This window comes from Prionailurus viverrinus, chromosome C2 (genome assembly GCF_022837055.1).
Source record: "Prionailurus viverrinus isolate Anna chromosome C2, UM_Priviv_1.0, whole genome shotgun sequence".
NCBI classification, from domain to species: domain Eukaryota; kingdom Metazoa; phylum Chordata; class Mammalia; order Carnivora; family Felidae; genus Prionailurus; species Prionailurus viverrinus.
Window position 1 is genome coordinate 85,367,554 of NC_062569.1, and position 16,241 is coordinate 85,383,794.

Genomic DNA, 16,241 nt, shown 5'->3' on the forward strand with positions numbered 1-16,241 from the left:
AGAAATACCTTAAGATTTTGGGAGGATCCTGGAGGTGTTGCACAGTACCTTACAGATTATCAGGTATTTTAGAAAAGGTTATCAGAGATTTCCAGATGAGGCTCTTGACTTCCCAATCCAACTGTCTAAGACCCGGAGCCTAGTCCAGGGCCTCTTGTTTTGAAACTTTCAACCTATATGGGTCTATATGGTTAGGAAGACAAAAAAGAAATAGGGCTTTTCATCCCCCAGAAATAATATAGACAGTTGGGACTTGCAGTCTGAGAAGATCTCCTGTGATTCTTGGTAGAAAAGAGCACAGAGCAGGCAGACACGAATAACAGTTTGTGGCACAGGAGAATTACGGCAGCCACAGAAGTTCCTGATGCAGCAGGGCACTCTCACCTCTAGTCTCTTTTCACCTTCAACCTTGACACCAGTGACATCTTGGACTAAAAATTCTCTGTTGGGAGGGGTTTGTCCTGTGTACTACCATAGGATGTTCATTTAGCAGCATCCTTGGCCTCTACCCACTACATGCCAGTAGCAACCCCTCTTCCCCTCCAATTGTGATAACCAAAAATGTCTCCAGACACCATCAAATGTCTGGGGACGGGGGGTGGCGAGCAACAGAGTGGGCTCTGATTGAGACCTTATAGTAATATAACTAGCTGACTGGTTCTTGAAGGGTCACAAATATGAACAGTGAAGCCACATTACACATTCTGAAAGTGTCAGAAGATGAAAGTGTATCACTCTGTGCTAACACATTATAAGAACTCTTTTCTAAAGCCAGTAATTTTAAAAATGCTTTCTTAATCACAAACACAGAAACTGAAGACTAAAATCGTTGTCTGCTCAGTGATTCTCAGAACAAGGTGGCAAACACACAGGGGATGCTGGATTTGTCTATTCTAGACCACTTTCTGCCTTCACTCTCTCCTCTGAACACTTCAGAGATAGGAAGCCACATGAGAGGCACAGACTTTTAAAATAAGGAGGAGGGGCCCCTGGGTGGCTCAGTCAGTTAAGTATCCGACTTCGGCTCAGGTCATGATCTCACGGTTTGTGAGTTCAAGCCCCACATCGGGGTCTGTGCTGACAGCTCAGAGCCTGGAGCCTGCTTCGGATTCTGTGTCTCCCTCTCTCTCTCTCTGCCCCTCTCCTGCTCACACTCTGTCTCTCTCAAAATAAATAAACGTTTAAAAAATTCATTAAAAAATAAATAAAATAAAATAAGGAGGACAGATACTAACAAATTTCTAGGAAACAGAGACTTAGCAAATAATACAATTGTCTCTCATTTAATTTTGTTTGAAAAGTGAGGAGAAATGTCCAATTCAAATATTTTAAAGGAGGCTTATGACCCCCCACTTTTGACTAAATAGGGATATATAATGCCTCCTCAGAATCTGCATTTCTTATTTAAAAATTTTATTTATTTTTTTAAAGTAATCTCTACACCCAATGTAGGGCTTGAACTCATGACCCTGAGATCAAGAGTCGCACGCTCCACCAACTGAGCCAGCCAGACACCCCTGCATTTTCTGGATCAACAGTGAGAGCTGAAAACTCAATGTAAATGTTTTCCTTGGCCTGCGCCTTGCCAATGCAAACATGTCATATGAGGACTGATGATAGGAGCCGAAATCCACCCCTTGAAATAATGTAGTGAGGTAACCCAAAGGAAAAAAAAACTCAGACACAGAGATTTCACTAATGGACGTGAGCCCTGATACAGTTCTAGCCTTATCACTATACTGTTTTGAGAAAAAGGAACTAAAGGTGAAGCCAGACACATGCCATTAGTACCAAACTTTCACTCTTCGTCATAAAGCATTAAAAAAGGAAATGGCACTCCACAGGACCTCTTAAAAAGAAAGCAATCTGTGATATTACTCTGGGCATCGAGCCTACTAAACTACCAAAATAAAGTTCAGGAAGTTGCTACTTAGGTAAAAGAAGGCTAAAAATAAGTGAGTGACCCAACTCAGAAATGCCAGGGAATCCTCTTGAACTCTGACAGCTTTCCTCTTGGCTGAGGATGAGCAGAAGATTTAGGACTTGGCATATGTAAAAAGCCCATCATACACCTACAAACAGCAATGGGTCAGATCATGAGGCAAGGAGACACTGTATTGTCAAGTTCTCTACAGCTAAACAAGTGGATCAGAGCTGATTCGATGGTTATCAGTTTAAAAAAACTAAGACCGACCTTATATGTTTCCTTATGTGTTGTAGAAGTACATACATGTGTATTAGTCATATACTACATGACTAGAGGTTATAGTATATGACTACAGCATCCAAACACTAGGAAATGGGTTTTATTCATCTCTTTCTCTTCTCTTTTTACCATGGAGCTTGTGTATCTTTCAAATAGTAAGCTGCTTAATGGATCTAAAAACTCAAAAGTCCTAAGCGATGGTTTATATAAAGATCTGCACAGTCTCTCTGAGATTTTTTTCTGAATGAAGAGAGACATACGTCTGGAAAAGCCAAAGAGCTGCCCAAAATTAAGGCACAGTAACTGCTGACAAGCAATCAGAAATAATTCCTCAAAATTTTGTTCTCTGGACTCTGATTCATGAACAATTCCCATTTCATAACTTTGTTTACATGAATCTCATTTAGCTTCTAATGGGACTCATGAAAACTGTAAACATGTAAGCCAGAGAGAAATGGAAAAATGAACTCTCACTACTGAGAAAAAGATCTTCAGACACAAAGATAAGGATTGGAATGGAAAAGAGACTTATGAAATTCCTGAAGTCCTGAAAAGCCTGTAACAAACGTTTGCCAAGAATTTTCTAGGACTCCTTACAGGAAATGGAATGCCAGGCGCAGGGGAAAGGTGGAGGTGACACACAACAGAATACCACCCTACAGAAGGCAGAGCACACAACTAAAGGAGCCTAGATACACGTGAAGAATGGAGAGCAAGTGCTGATTTCCAACCTGTGGCGGCTGTGTGGTGGTGAAGCGGTATTCTCCTTGTTTGTCTCGATTGAACACAACTTTCCAAAGGACCATGTCAAGGAAGAAGTTCTGAGAGATATTCCAGTGAGTTAAGAATTAAAAATGACTAAGTCATTCTTTATTAATGCGCACATTTTTAAAAGGCTCACACAATGCTGCATCATTAGTGAAAAACATGACTTGGTTTTCATACAATTTCAGTTAATATTGAAAAAGGATAAAGTATAATAGAACTTGTTTTGTTTTACACAACAGAACTTTTGTAACAAATATAAATCATCATAAAATTCTTGATAAAATGGGACCTCTAAACTTTCCACAAAATATGGCTTTTATTTGAATCCTCAGGCCTTTCCCATATTAAAATAATGGTTATAATCTGAGTTAACAATGAATTATTTTCACTGAGTTAAACATAATATGTATAAATGTGTATGACTTCATCAGAGTCCAACATAAATAATTCTTGACGGTAAGCAAGAATAATAAATTAAGAGAAATTATGAGAGGATTCCCTTAAAAATTTTTTTAAAATTTTATTTGAAATAACATTTATATGAACAGATGAACTTCTATAGAAAAAGGAAAACTTTTAAAATATAGTATCTTGGATGTACTTTCTGGTGTCCATAAAACAGAGAAAATCATTTTCACTGGGCAATTTAAAAAGATCAGTACCATAATATCCATGCTGCCCACTATGGCCCAAATTTAAATACCAAGTCATCTTTTAGATAACAAATTAAACATGATTTCCAAGTTGAGAACAATTATCACCAAGGCACACACAGTTTCCCACAAATTACCTAATTTTAGTTCAAAAGCCTGCCTCATAAACAAACCCTTAACTTAAAAATCACAACTGCATCTCCTTCTTCCATTTCACCTATTGCTACTAGAGGAGTGAATTAGAATAGTAGTTCTGAGAACAGACACAATCTTATTAAAAAGAGCAAATGAGAACTTACTCGCTCCCTTTATAGAAGCCAAATTAAAGGCAATCCTACTAGGAGAGTAACTATAAAATACACAATGGATCAAAGAGGACTTAAGACCTCTAGAGGAAACTTAGAAGTAACTACCAAGAACGAAGTTCCAGCAATCAGTGCTGGTAAGTTCACAGTGGTCGTTATTTTATACTTTCGATAAACTGTTATTAAAATTCACTACAATTCATGGAGAAAGCCCCTCCCTCCTTTCTTTCCTTCAATGGGAGATTTTACTGTATATCACAGGTCACTGGTGGTACATGCCCACTGTGATTTCATGATCACTGGTTTACTATGAGCACCAATCTTCTCTCCCTTCTAAAGATCACTGCTTTTTGCTATCTCACTGGTTACTTTCTCCTATCTGTATGAGTGCAGCTAAGTTATATCCCTTAACAGGACTACATTCAGTTCATGGAAAAGGTCAAGAAGAAAAAGCTAAATGATTTTAACTAAAATGAAACTGAGATTCTTGGTAGATTTCCATGCTGCCACCTGTCCTCTTCCTCCAGGAGTATTAAATCACCAAGAATCCCAAAACAGCAACATAGTCATTTGATCATCTGAAGTGCTTACCTCCACCATGATAGATACAAGGGCATTGACAAGAACAATCATAAGCATAGTTATACGCCACTGATATGGTACACACACTATCTGTAAGACAAAAATTTTTAAGTTAAAATTGTAGTACGCAATTAACATTACTGCATTATATAATAATTTCTACATTTACCGAATTCTTATTATATACCAAGTACCTTCACATACATTATCTACTCTATCCTTAACAATGCCACAAGGTATATCCACTTTTCCGATGACAAAAGTGTAACTCAAGGTGTAAAGAATACAGTAAAGCGGCTGAGCTTAGAGTCAAATCCTAATCACTAAGACTCAAAAGCCCATACTTTCTACTGGTTCATGAACTTCTAACAAGTCCCTATTTTTAAAGTAAAGTCTTGTCTTTAAACAATGAGGCAGATACCAATCTAATAATGAAGTATCACTCAAAACTCTACATATTGATATAAAGACAAATTCATAAAAGGACTATCCAAATCAATTTAACAAACAGTCTACGTTTTCACTTTAAAATCTATGTTTAATTTCTAAAGTCTAAAAAAGAAAAAGAAAAAAAATTCCATTCATGCATTCACCTTTTAGTCGACTAGCAAATATTTACTGAGCACCTAAGATACTATGCTAGGTGCTGTGGAGTTGATACGATCTAAGAGGTTTTAGAAAAACCCCTATGACTCCAGCAAGAAAGATTTCAGGGGTGGAGACTGCTATAGTGATCAAGGCAAGAGATGATGAAAGCTGAAACTAGTGATAGGGCCACAAAATAAGAAATATATATGTGGTTTCTGTGTAACACAGAGCTTTTAAAACTCTTTTAATTTCCCAAGTGATGTTGGCAATAGAAGCATCTTACCCAGAGCTTCTAAATCTCCTGGAATATCCTGGGTATCATGTTTTTTATTCTAATGAGGCTACTCTTGGTGGGCTCTGGTTAGCTTCAGGGTGGGGGTTGGTCATCAGAAAGACTAAGCCATGATTAGAAGCTCAGAACTTTCAGCCCCGCTCTCCCATCCTCCACAGAAGGGAGAGAGACTAGAGATTGAGTTAATAATGGGCCATAACTACATAATGAAGCCTCCATTTTAAAAAAATGTCCCTCAACTTCAGGGTTTGGAGAGCTTCTGGTTCGGTCAACACATGCATGTGCTGGGAGGGTGGTGCAGCCCCAACTCCACAGGAACAGAAGCTCTTATGCTCAAGACCTTTCTAGACCTCGGCCTATCTGCCTTTTAACCAGGTTGTACATTTGTACCTTTATTATAATCTTTATTATAAACCAATAAACATAAGTGTTTCCCTGAGTTTTACAGCAAATTCTCAAACCTGAGAAGTGGGTTCTGGGAACTCTGGTTCATAGCTAATTAGTCAGAAGTACAGGTGATGACTTGGGACTTGCAATTCGTTGGGGAGCACTCTTGTGGGACACAGCCCTTAACCTGTAGGGTCTGGCTAATTCCAGGTAGTGCCAGAACTGAACTGTAAGATACTGAGTTGGAGTCCAGAGTTGGAGACGAGTGTGGGAACAACCCCCACACAACTGGTGTCAGAAGTTTTGTGAATAGAGGAAACAACGGTTTCTTTTTAGGTGGCAAATGGGATGGATTAAAGCTAAAAGATTCAGAGTAAGAAAATGGAGAGAATCTAGGAAAAGACTGGCTTTGAAAAGAAAAGGAGAAGACAAGGACACATATACACACTTCTGACTTGGATAAATGGTGGTACTAAAAAAACCAAGACAAAGCAGGGTTGAGGAAGAATATGATAAGCTTAGTTATAAAAGTGCTGAATCAGAGAACTGATGGGCGAACCACGCATATAATATTCAGTATGTCAGTGCATATTTAATCCTAAGGCTCAGTTGTGAGAGCTAGACCAACACAGATGGCACCATGGGTGAAGCTGGCACTATAGAGCAGCTCACCCAAATGTACAGAGTAACACGAGCGAGAAGAACAAGAATGTGTGGAACACTAACATTTAAGGAACAGGAAGAGTCTGAATCCATCAGAGAGAATGAGAACTAGCCATAATGGTAGGAAAAAATCAGAAGGGAGCACAGCATCACAAAATTGTAGAGGGAGTCTCAAGAATAATCACATGGCTAACTTTTCAAATACTGCTGAAGAGTTAAGTAAGGTGGGGAAAAAAATAATTAAAAGGACAAGTCCACTGAACTTAAGAAGACAGATGTGAAGCAGCAGAAAGACACATGTGGTGGGAGAAACATACGTGGTTTTTGTTTTCTTCTTTTGCTTAAAGTGCTTATCTAAATCCCTCCACGAAGCATGTGGGGAAACAGACACTCATACACTGCTGGTAAGGACTATAAATCGTCAATCTCTTCCAAGTTGAATAACACAGCTGCTTGTACCTGGGATAAACCACTCCATTCCCACTCTGTGGTATGTCAACACTCACTCCCATACACTACAGGACCTGTACTGCACGTTCATACCGGCACTGTTAACACAGGAAAAGACTACAAACAACCTAATTATTTACCAATGGAGAATGGAGAAATGCATGAAAATATATTCCTACAATGGAATTCTATATAGTAGTGAAAATGAAATGCATGTATCAACATGGATGCCTCTTAAAAATAATGCTAATGGGAAAAAGCAAGTCACAGAAAAATACAAATAGTAAGATAACACTGTCATATAGGTCAAAAGCAAGCAAAACTTCTATGGCTTCATACAGTATGGTAATTGTATAATGAAAAGCAAGCCAATGAGATAAAAAATTAGAATAGTGGTTCCCTCAGAATGTTTGGAAAAAGGTACATGATAGTGCCTTACTGATGCTGGTAGTGTTACCTTTTTAGGTTGGATGATGAACTCATGGGTGTTCTTTTATTATTATTACGCTTAACAACTTAAATAGGTGTGCATTTTCTTCTATATAAAACAGGTATTTCAGCATTCATAAAGTTTTTAATGGAAAAAAGAACTCAGTGGACAGTGAAGAAGAGGCAGTAGGTATAGACTACTCAAGAAGTGGATCGATAAGGGACAGATCAAATAACAGGGTCAAAGTTTTTTTATTTTTAAAGACCAAGCAACATTTGTTTGTAGACAGGGAAATGGAACCAGAAGCAAAGACTGAAGGAACAGGAAAGAAACATAAAATAACAGGTAGAGCAATAAAAGCTGATGTTCCAATTATGTTCTTTATTCTTTCTAGGGTATTTTTGGGTCACTTTAACTGCATTTTAGAAAATTCAGAAAGAAGAGGTCCTGGGGGGGAAAGACCTTCAGAGTTGAGTCTCTGTCCCCAGTAACCCGAGAACAAAGGAGGGGGTAGATCATAAGCCCTAGCAAACATCCAGAAGTCCTATTTGGCTGTGTAACTTTCATGAACTATTAGTGTGTCATCTTCTATCACTGTCTTACTAGATATTATCACCCTCAGACAACCAGTAGTAATTGATGTGCTGAACCCTTACCTGAAGAACCTGGTCAATAGAGGCAACTGGATGCAACATGATGAGTAATATGAAAACATACAAAATAATCACAGACACAACAAAAAAATCTGAAAAAGAAAGTAAAACAATTAAATTAGAAGTTCCTTTAAATAAAAATGCATATAATAACAACTATTATACTGGCAATCCTAAATTTGGTTTTGGATACATCTATTTAGGTTGATGAAGTACACAAAATGTGTGTTTTATGTTATTTCCTAGAGTACGGCACATCATCCAGGCCCAAAGGATTCATTATGTGACATAGAAATAATCAGCATTTATAAAAATAGGAGACATTTTGTAGTTCTCCTAGATAGATAGCTAATTTATAAGATAATCAAGTCAATATATAATTCACAGATAGGAGACTAGATTATGTAGAGCAAAATGAAATTATCATTTAAAACGTGTATGTAATATTTATTGTTGAATATAAAAATACTGAATAACATTTATTCCCAGTATTAAGTATGTTATAATCCTAAATGGAGACATTCTAATTTGACTGTAAGTATATTTCTGTTAAGTGTATCCCACTTTCTTAATGACTTCCTCCATGAAATATTTCTACAGAAAATGTACGCTAAAACCCAGAAACTGAGTATCTACTATTTTAAATGTGGGTTAATCCACTTGCTGCAGTAGCTAGGAGCGGTAAATTCAGTCTCAGAGTACTTTGCATTACTTTCCTAACTCCAAAAGAAAACTCCCTGCTTGTGGTCATTTTGTTAACCGTGTACATACATGCATACACCTGCAAATATACAAACATACTCTCATATAATGAGCCTTAAGGCTCAGAACTTTCCCCATTATATTGCTACCCACCCCCCCCCCAACTTTTTCCCCTTGTTTCTTTGGTTTGGATATTTACTTACAAGTTCTTATTTGAGGTCATCTTGAAACTCAAATTTTACTAACACCATGTAAAACCAAAATTTTATCACGAAGCCTTCAGATTGCATAAAGAAGTTAATATCCAATTTTTGGACTTTAAATGAGGAATCTCATACTATTTTTAAATGTGGGAGCCATTTACAAACACTGTTAATATGTCAGTTCAAACCTATAAGCCAATATTTATTGTTTTGTAGAAATAACATTATGTTCTATATATATGTATTTATTGTTTACATGTATTAATATCTAGATTTACTGTTCTAACAACTTGGGCTGGAAGTTTTATTAACATTCATGTCAAAGTGGGGACACTTTTTTTATTATAAGTCACTGACCAACAGGCTGAAAAATTTGGGTCCATGCTAGATTAAAAAAAAATATTTTTTCTAGATCTTTATTTTTAAAACATACTACTAAGCTATAAACAGGAACTATAACATTCTATTCAATAAACGTAGCAACTAAAGTAATATATAAGTTACACAGTCACTCATACAGTTATTGTGGTCAGTTAAACTGTTTGGACAGTGCTAATTTCAAGTACAGAAGCACACAAAAGACAAATTCAGAAAAAGGACAAGAAATGGTCAGAATACAAATGCCAGAGAGATATGGTGACAGAAAAGAAAGCTGGTTCAAAATAGTAATAGCCCATATTGAATGTTTTCCAAATTCGAATGCATTTTTACAGCCATAAGCAAAACAGATTTGCAATCTACTTCCTGACATGTTGCCAGAAAAAAACAATTTTTTTTTTTGTTTTCCTTTACTCAGGCTCACAAATGTCTTACATCTACCTCAACAGTGTTTCTCAAATGTTCCTGTCTTTCTCCTAGAAAGACACACCTTTGATCACACCTCTAAAAGTCTGCCAAGATTTTCCATGTGAAGCAGAAAATAAGCAGTTGAACCTCTCCTCTGTTTAGCCAGGGGAGAAAAAGAGGCACTACTCAAAGAAATCTGATGGGGAGGTGCATGGTTGGCAGATGTATATAACCACTACAATGAAAAGATCAATAGGGAAACCAAGAACGAGAAAATCAGGTATTCGTTTTTGAGAGGTACAGAGTCTCTAGTAAACTGTGCTCTCTGCTCCTGGACTCTGCTGGTATTGCTACTGAAGTACAAGTAATGAGAAGACAGCAATCAAAACAAATTCTGTGTTGGTGGTAACTGGAGATCAGGGAACAATGTTCCGTAAGTTAAAGATTTAGATTCTACCACAAAGCTGTGTGAACAGGGAACAAGTCCTTTGGAGTCAAGGTATTTTAACTAACATGATGAGGATACCATAGGGAAGAGCAGACTTAGTCCTTAAAAGGCAAAGCAATAAGTAAATTAAAGTTATTAAATATGTCCCAGCTTAGGGCATCACAGATTTGTTGTTGATGATACCAGACCATTTTGATGGAATGTGGCAACAAAATCAAGCACCAGAAGGATTTCTTTTATATTCCCCTTGGTATGTGACTCAAAAATAAACCCTTACATAGGATAAATAAGCCTACAAACTTGTTTACAATTCTGATATATACTTCTCTAGCTGTTCCTTCCTCAAAAAATATGAACTGGGATCTTCTGACCCATAACCACAAATTTCAAGTCTTTTTATTCCTAATTCTCCCTCCTCTCCCTCCACCCCCTCGCCCTTCCTTACTCAGTTTCTTATCTTTGAAAGGCCAGCTTATCCTGCAGGGCCTCTAGGTATCTGCTCCAACCAATTCAGGCCTGGCAGATGACCAGGAAAAAATGCATATACCCTGAGGAAGAGAGATCCTGGCAGTTCAGTAGTGAGGTCTTCACAGACTGAGAAAGGACTAGGATGTCACAAGCAGGAGTTATAGGGGTCAAGTCAAGAAACTGGAGCAAAAACTGAAGCCAAATCCCAAGAAATCACATCTAGTTAAATGAGAGTGTAAGAATTAAGTCTGTATCATCATGGCCCTCGAAATGATAGCATGGTCAAAGGAGAAAAGATAAGTGGGCTAAGCTAAAGTTGAAAATGGGTCACCACAGACTGAAATTTGGTTTTATTTAGAATCCAACCAGTAGAAGAGAACAACAACAACAACAAAAAAAACCCAACTCTGAAGAGACTGCCTTAAATGCCTAAGACAGATATTAATTTTTAAAAACAGTAATTTCAAGATAGGTTTCATACATTTTACTATTTAGATACAGAGAACAGCAACTAGCAAGTCCTGGCAAAGAACTGTTAACTGTCTATTCTACAGTAAAAAATGAAAAGCTAATGTCAACTCTAGTAAAGCCTTAACCTTTTCTCCATTCATTTCAACTATATTTATACTTTACATTGTATATTCCTTTATAAAGTTAGACTTTATTTCTGTCACTTCTTATTTTCTACTTTTCTTTCTTTATTCATCAGTAACTCCAAGATTAGGAGACTCCAATGACAGGCAGACAAGATGTGAAAATTAGCAAAATACGTATATGTTGACTTTAGTGTTCCTATTTTATTTTCTAGCAGGCATGTTTTAAGATAGCATGCACTTCTGTTTATCCACTGACAGACATGCACAAACTGCTTATATTAAGGACAAAAGTTTTGTGGCTATATTTCTGCCAAACCACAATTTTTAATCATGTTCTAACAAAAATAGGCCAGTGATCAACAATTGGGATTATTTTTTATTCAAGTGAATTTGAAATTAAATTGGAATATAAAATACCTTAATACAAAATTACATGGGAATACAAAGCCTTTAAGTTTTTTGAAGTTTTCCAAATAACACAAAAGATGCGTTTAAAATAGGAAAACAATCTTTTTTTTAATTGGAGAAGCATGGATATGGTAGATTTTCTCAGACCTCTAAAATTAACTTTCCTGACACAGCTGTCTTGCTTACCAAACAGTCTGAACACCAGTTTTCTTAATTAAAAAAAGGGGGCGAGGCACTATTCTCGGACACATGTTTCAGCTAACCTTGGGCATGCTAAATATTTCCTTGAAATTTAAAAATATGGAACTAAAACTAAAATACATACATCAACTTTCACTAAGTTCACCTCAACTAAAGCTAACTTTAGTTACAAAGTCCTCTTAGAAGAAGTGATTGACCTTCTATGGAAGGCTTTTTGTCCCAAAGCATGCTTCCAATATGGTCTCAGTAATATACTTTCTACTTATTAGATAATATAAGTTTTTGTGAAAAAAAAAAGTAAAAACAGATGACAATATTGATACTTGAATCATCTTAACCTGTCCAAATGTATGAAGCAATAAAACTTGACCTACAAACCACATAGGGTAGAAGAATAAAATAATGTGAAAATGCGCTGTAAACTGACGTGACAGGTATAATTCCCAAAATCTGTGACCAGTTTGCCAAGTAGAACACCAGCATTTCTTTACATCTACAACAAAGAATAACTACTATTCATTCTATAATATTGCAAATATCTGAAGTTTTATATGAAAAAAATTAAGTTGTCCCAGATATTAGTATATTCTCAAATTTAAAAAAAATTGGCAATTGATGTTTTTCCCTATAAGCTCCAATTTTGATTAATCGAAATGCTATCTCCTACTGCCATAGGTAGACAAGTTTGACACCGGCACAAGACTCCCTTCTACTGGCCCTTTCGGCAGTGGATGCAGAGGTGACAGAAAGAAAGAACTGCAGGTGAACGCTGTCTGCACCAGTGTCAAAAATGACAGGAAGACAGTTGGCACTGTGCAGACCGCCCAGCAGCAGAGAGCAATACCCACTGTTCCAACTGAAGATCCTCTGTTCCTGCTTCTAATTCTAACTCTGTCTGCACCGTGCTGTAAAAATAAAAGCTGGAGCCAGAAGCAATAGGATGTGAAAACCAGGAATGTTTAGAACAGGGTGGCTTCAATTTTAAACTTTAGACTGGCAGCTCCCATGAGAACAAAACAAGACAGTAAACATCTAAATCACTAGGTTCATTCTATTCATGAAGACCTATTTCACATTGAAAGAACAGTTTCAACTCTACTCTTCTTACATTATTTTTAAAGAAAGGAAGCAGGATAAAAGAAATCACAACAAATGCCAAACTTACAATTCTTGTAGCAAGGTTGCCTGAAGGGTTTTCCTTTTGAAAAGGCAATTGCCACTATGAGGTACTGAAAACTGGAGATAAAAAACACTGTGGTATTTTCATAATTTTGTATATTATGTGTATCAGGTTTGGTTTCATTGTCCAAGTATGAAGAATTCCAATACAGGCTTCTCGTCGTATTACAAGCACTAGAACACAAAAAATGTTTACATTACTAAACACAACACTCACTTCCCAAAAGTTCACTGTCCTCAATCACTATCATAACATAAATAGAAATAAGGTGGTGCTTATAGGAAGAGATCCAACAACATCAAGGTAAAATATATGGAACAGGCAACACCAGCGTTAAGTGTCTCTTCTCTTTAGTCACATTCCAGTCAGTTTAAAAAACTAGAAGAAACGTCATAATAAATAAGCCCCACTCATTGTTTAAATTTAAGGATGATACTAATATAACACTGTATGTGGATTATACTGGGGTAAAATTTTTTAAAAAATCAAATTTTGAGAGTAATTTTAACACAGTAAAGGTTAACAGACCTTAGGTCTGACCTTAGCTCTACCAATTTTTTGGCTTAATCGAGGAAATATTACTTTATTTCTCAGCCCATTTCCTGACCTATAAGTGTGGATACCACCTGTGCCATCACAGGGTTACTGTTAAGGAATGAGGGATGACTCTGTCAATGCCTAGGAAAGCACCTGGCACCTAGACGACCCTCAATATTCTCACCGATGTACGGTGCTCTTTGAGCTCTACTCCCAGGTGGGCAGGACAAACACAGGTAATACCCATTACTAAAACACTAACTACATAAGCATAGGCAACTAGTAACAAAATGTTAATCTGCTACAAATGAACTCTGGAAAGATACTCCGGAACAATTCCATCTATTTCTTTTTCTGTGCAGTGTCCATATGTACATATAAGCAAACAGTAATGTTAAATTTCTTAAAGTTTCCTGAAACTTTAAAAAAAAAATTTTTTTTTAACATTTATTTATTATTGAGAGACAGAGACAGACAGAGCATGAGCATGAGAGGAGCAGAGAGTGGGGGAGACAGAGAATCTGAAGCAGGCTCCAGGCTCCGAGCTGTCAGCACAGAGCCCGACGTGGGACTTGAACTCACAAACCACGAGATCATGACCTGAGCCGAAGTTGGACGCTATACCGACTGAGCCACCCAGGCGCCCCAAGTTTCCTGAAACTTTTAAAGACAATCTCCTTTCATTATAAGCAAACTAAATAAATGTTTGCATCTAAAAATTTAATTCTACAAAATTACCTTAGTGAATGGCTTACATGTTTGATTAATTAAAATAATGTTATCATAATCTGTCACTGACAGAACACTCTACCTTATAAGTAAGAGAAGCACTTGGCAGTTTTTTTACGAGTTTTTTTTCTATTGTTTGTTTTAAAATGCTATTTCCTAAACTTAGGGTAGAAAAGTTCGACACACAAACATTCTGGGTTTAGGAAAGACTCTAGTGATTAATTTCAACTTTCTCACTTTACAGGTAAGGAAAGCAAAGCTCAGTAGCAAATTAAGAAACTGGTCCAATATCCTCATGTTGGTAGTGACCATGAGGACCTTGCCTGACCATCTTTCTACAGATAAAAGGAGTTACCATAATATTTATAATCAAATATAAGCCAAATAATTTAACTATTTAATCAAGCTGCCTGTGAACTGTTATATAAATTTTAAAACTTATTTTTACATGCATACATGTTACACATATCTTACACACATTTTTTAAATGGATTGACCAACTTACTCTGACTGTGGATGCCATACTTCATACCAAGATTGCTGCTTGACCCAAAAAAACCCCAAAGATTGAAATCCAATGCAGATGATGATCTGAGACAAAACGGAGAAGAGAAGGGCCCCAGATATAAGACCTGAGGGTGGTCTTTGTGCCACAAGTTCCTTCCAGGCAGGATTTAAACTCACTATATTGAGAAGAAAAACAGGAGGAGGTTTTATCTAAATTAGTTGCTATAAAACTCAGATTCATTTAGGAACTTAAATTTATTTCTAACAAATCTTTACTATAAAAATTGTCCAAAACCCAATCCAGATGTCATACAGATTTAAATAATCTGTAAAAGTAAATAATTTAGGCTTTTTCAAAAGTGTACTATTTTTTTCATGAGTACTTCTACATTACCCCACTGAAATTCAGAGAAACACTAGTATAAGTAAAAAGAATACTAAACATAAACTATAACATCAATCACCATCCTTGTATGTTCAACTAAAAATTCATTTATTTCTCAATCTTTAATTGCAAATCTACAGTAATAATACATATTTTCTCCTCTTAAAAAGACATTAACAAAGGTTGGAAGCTATATAAACATAACCGTAACCAAAAAAGGCTTTGATCACTTATTAAGGTGATGCCCCCCCAAGCTGCTCCACAACATTCCTCTTTATAATTGATAAGTAATTTGTAAAAAGATATTGAAACTATGTAAAAATCCTGTTCCTCATTAAACTTTCACTCGCCAGTTTTAGTATCCACTAAAGACGATCTAATCCAGTGGTTCTCAACCAACATTCTTTTGACCCCTGAGAACATCTGGCAATGTCTGGAGATATTCTTGGTTGCCACAACCGTGGCTGTGTTACTGGCATGTAGGGGTAGAGGCCAGAGATGCTAGTCTAATGCACAGGATAGAGTTAGCTGTTTTAACAGATGAATCAGATCAGGGTCTTTTCATGGTCTAAGCCCATCATTCCTTCTATATTTATTAGTTTGCATTTTACTCTCAGGAAGAGCTTTCCCTTCTCTCCCTATTTATTTCCAATATGAACTTGTGAATATTCATTTGACTAAATGGGTCATATCCCATTACATCATTACTTATTTTTATATAATCACAAAGACCAGAATAAACCAACATCTTGTGTCTCCTCATATGCTGTACTGAGGATACAACATCACTTCTGCCATGTTCCTGCCAAGAATTCATAGCCCAAGTCTAAAGAGACTACATCAGACATCCATATATTTGGTTTCTCTTCTTTCATAAATGTCAACATCAAGATGCCCAAAAAAGGGCTGATGTAATATTCTGGATTAAAAAAAGACTAAAGAGAAAAGATAATGAAATTTGTGAGCCTGGGTTAGATCCTGGTCTAGAGAACTAGGGGAACAAAATAAGTAGAAAAGATATTATTTGGATATATGACAACACTTGATTATGGGCTGTGGGTTAGATAATATTGTATGAGTGTTAAATTTCCTGATCTTTATAACTATGGTTTGT

General features: G+C 36.5%; 1 protein-coding gene across 4 annotated transcripts in view; it reads right to left on the reverse strand.

Annotated features, from left to right (window-relative positions):
• ATP13A3 (ATPase 13A3) overlaps positions 1-16,241 on the reverse strand; it is an 88,876-nt gene that overhangs the window by 7,178 nt on the left and 65,457 nt on the right. For 3 of the 4 annotated variants that reach the window (XM_047875468.1, XM_047875469.1, XM_047875470.1), the window contains 5 exons: positions 14,741-14,918; positions 12,955-13,142; positions 7,981-8,069; positions 4,524-4,604; positions 2,938-3,027 (listed from right to left, as the gene is read on the reverse strand). In XM_047875468.1, coding sequence (XP_047731424.1) covers positions 2,938-3,027; positions 4,524-4,604; positions 7,981-8,069; positions 12,955-13,142; positions 14,741-14,918 — 626 coding nt within the window. The remainder of the gene's footprint in view (positions 1-2,937; positions 3,028-4,523; positions 4,605-7,980; positions 8,070-12,954; positions 13,143-14,740; positions 14,919-16,241) is intronic. The other variant, XM_047875471.1, reaches the window with a different exon arrangement.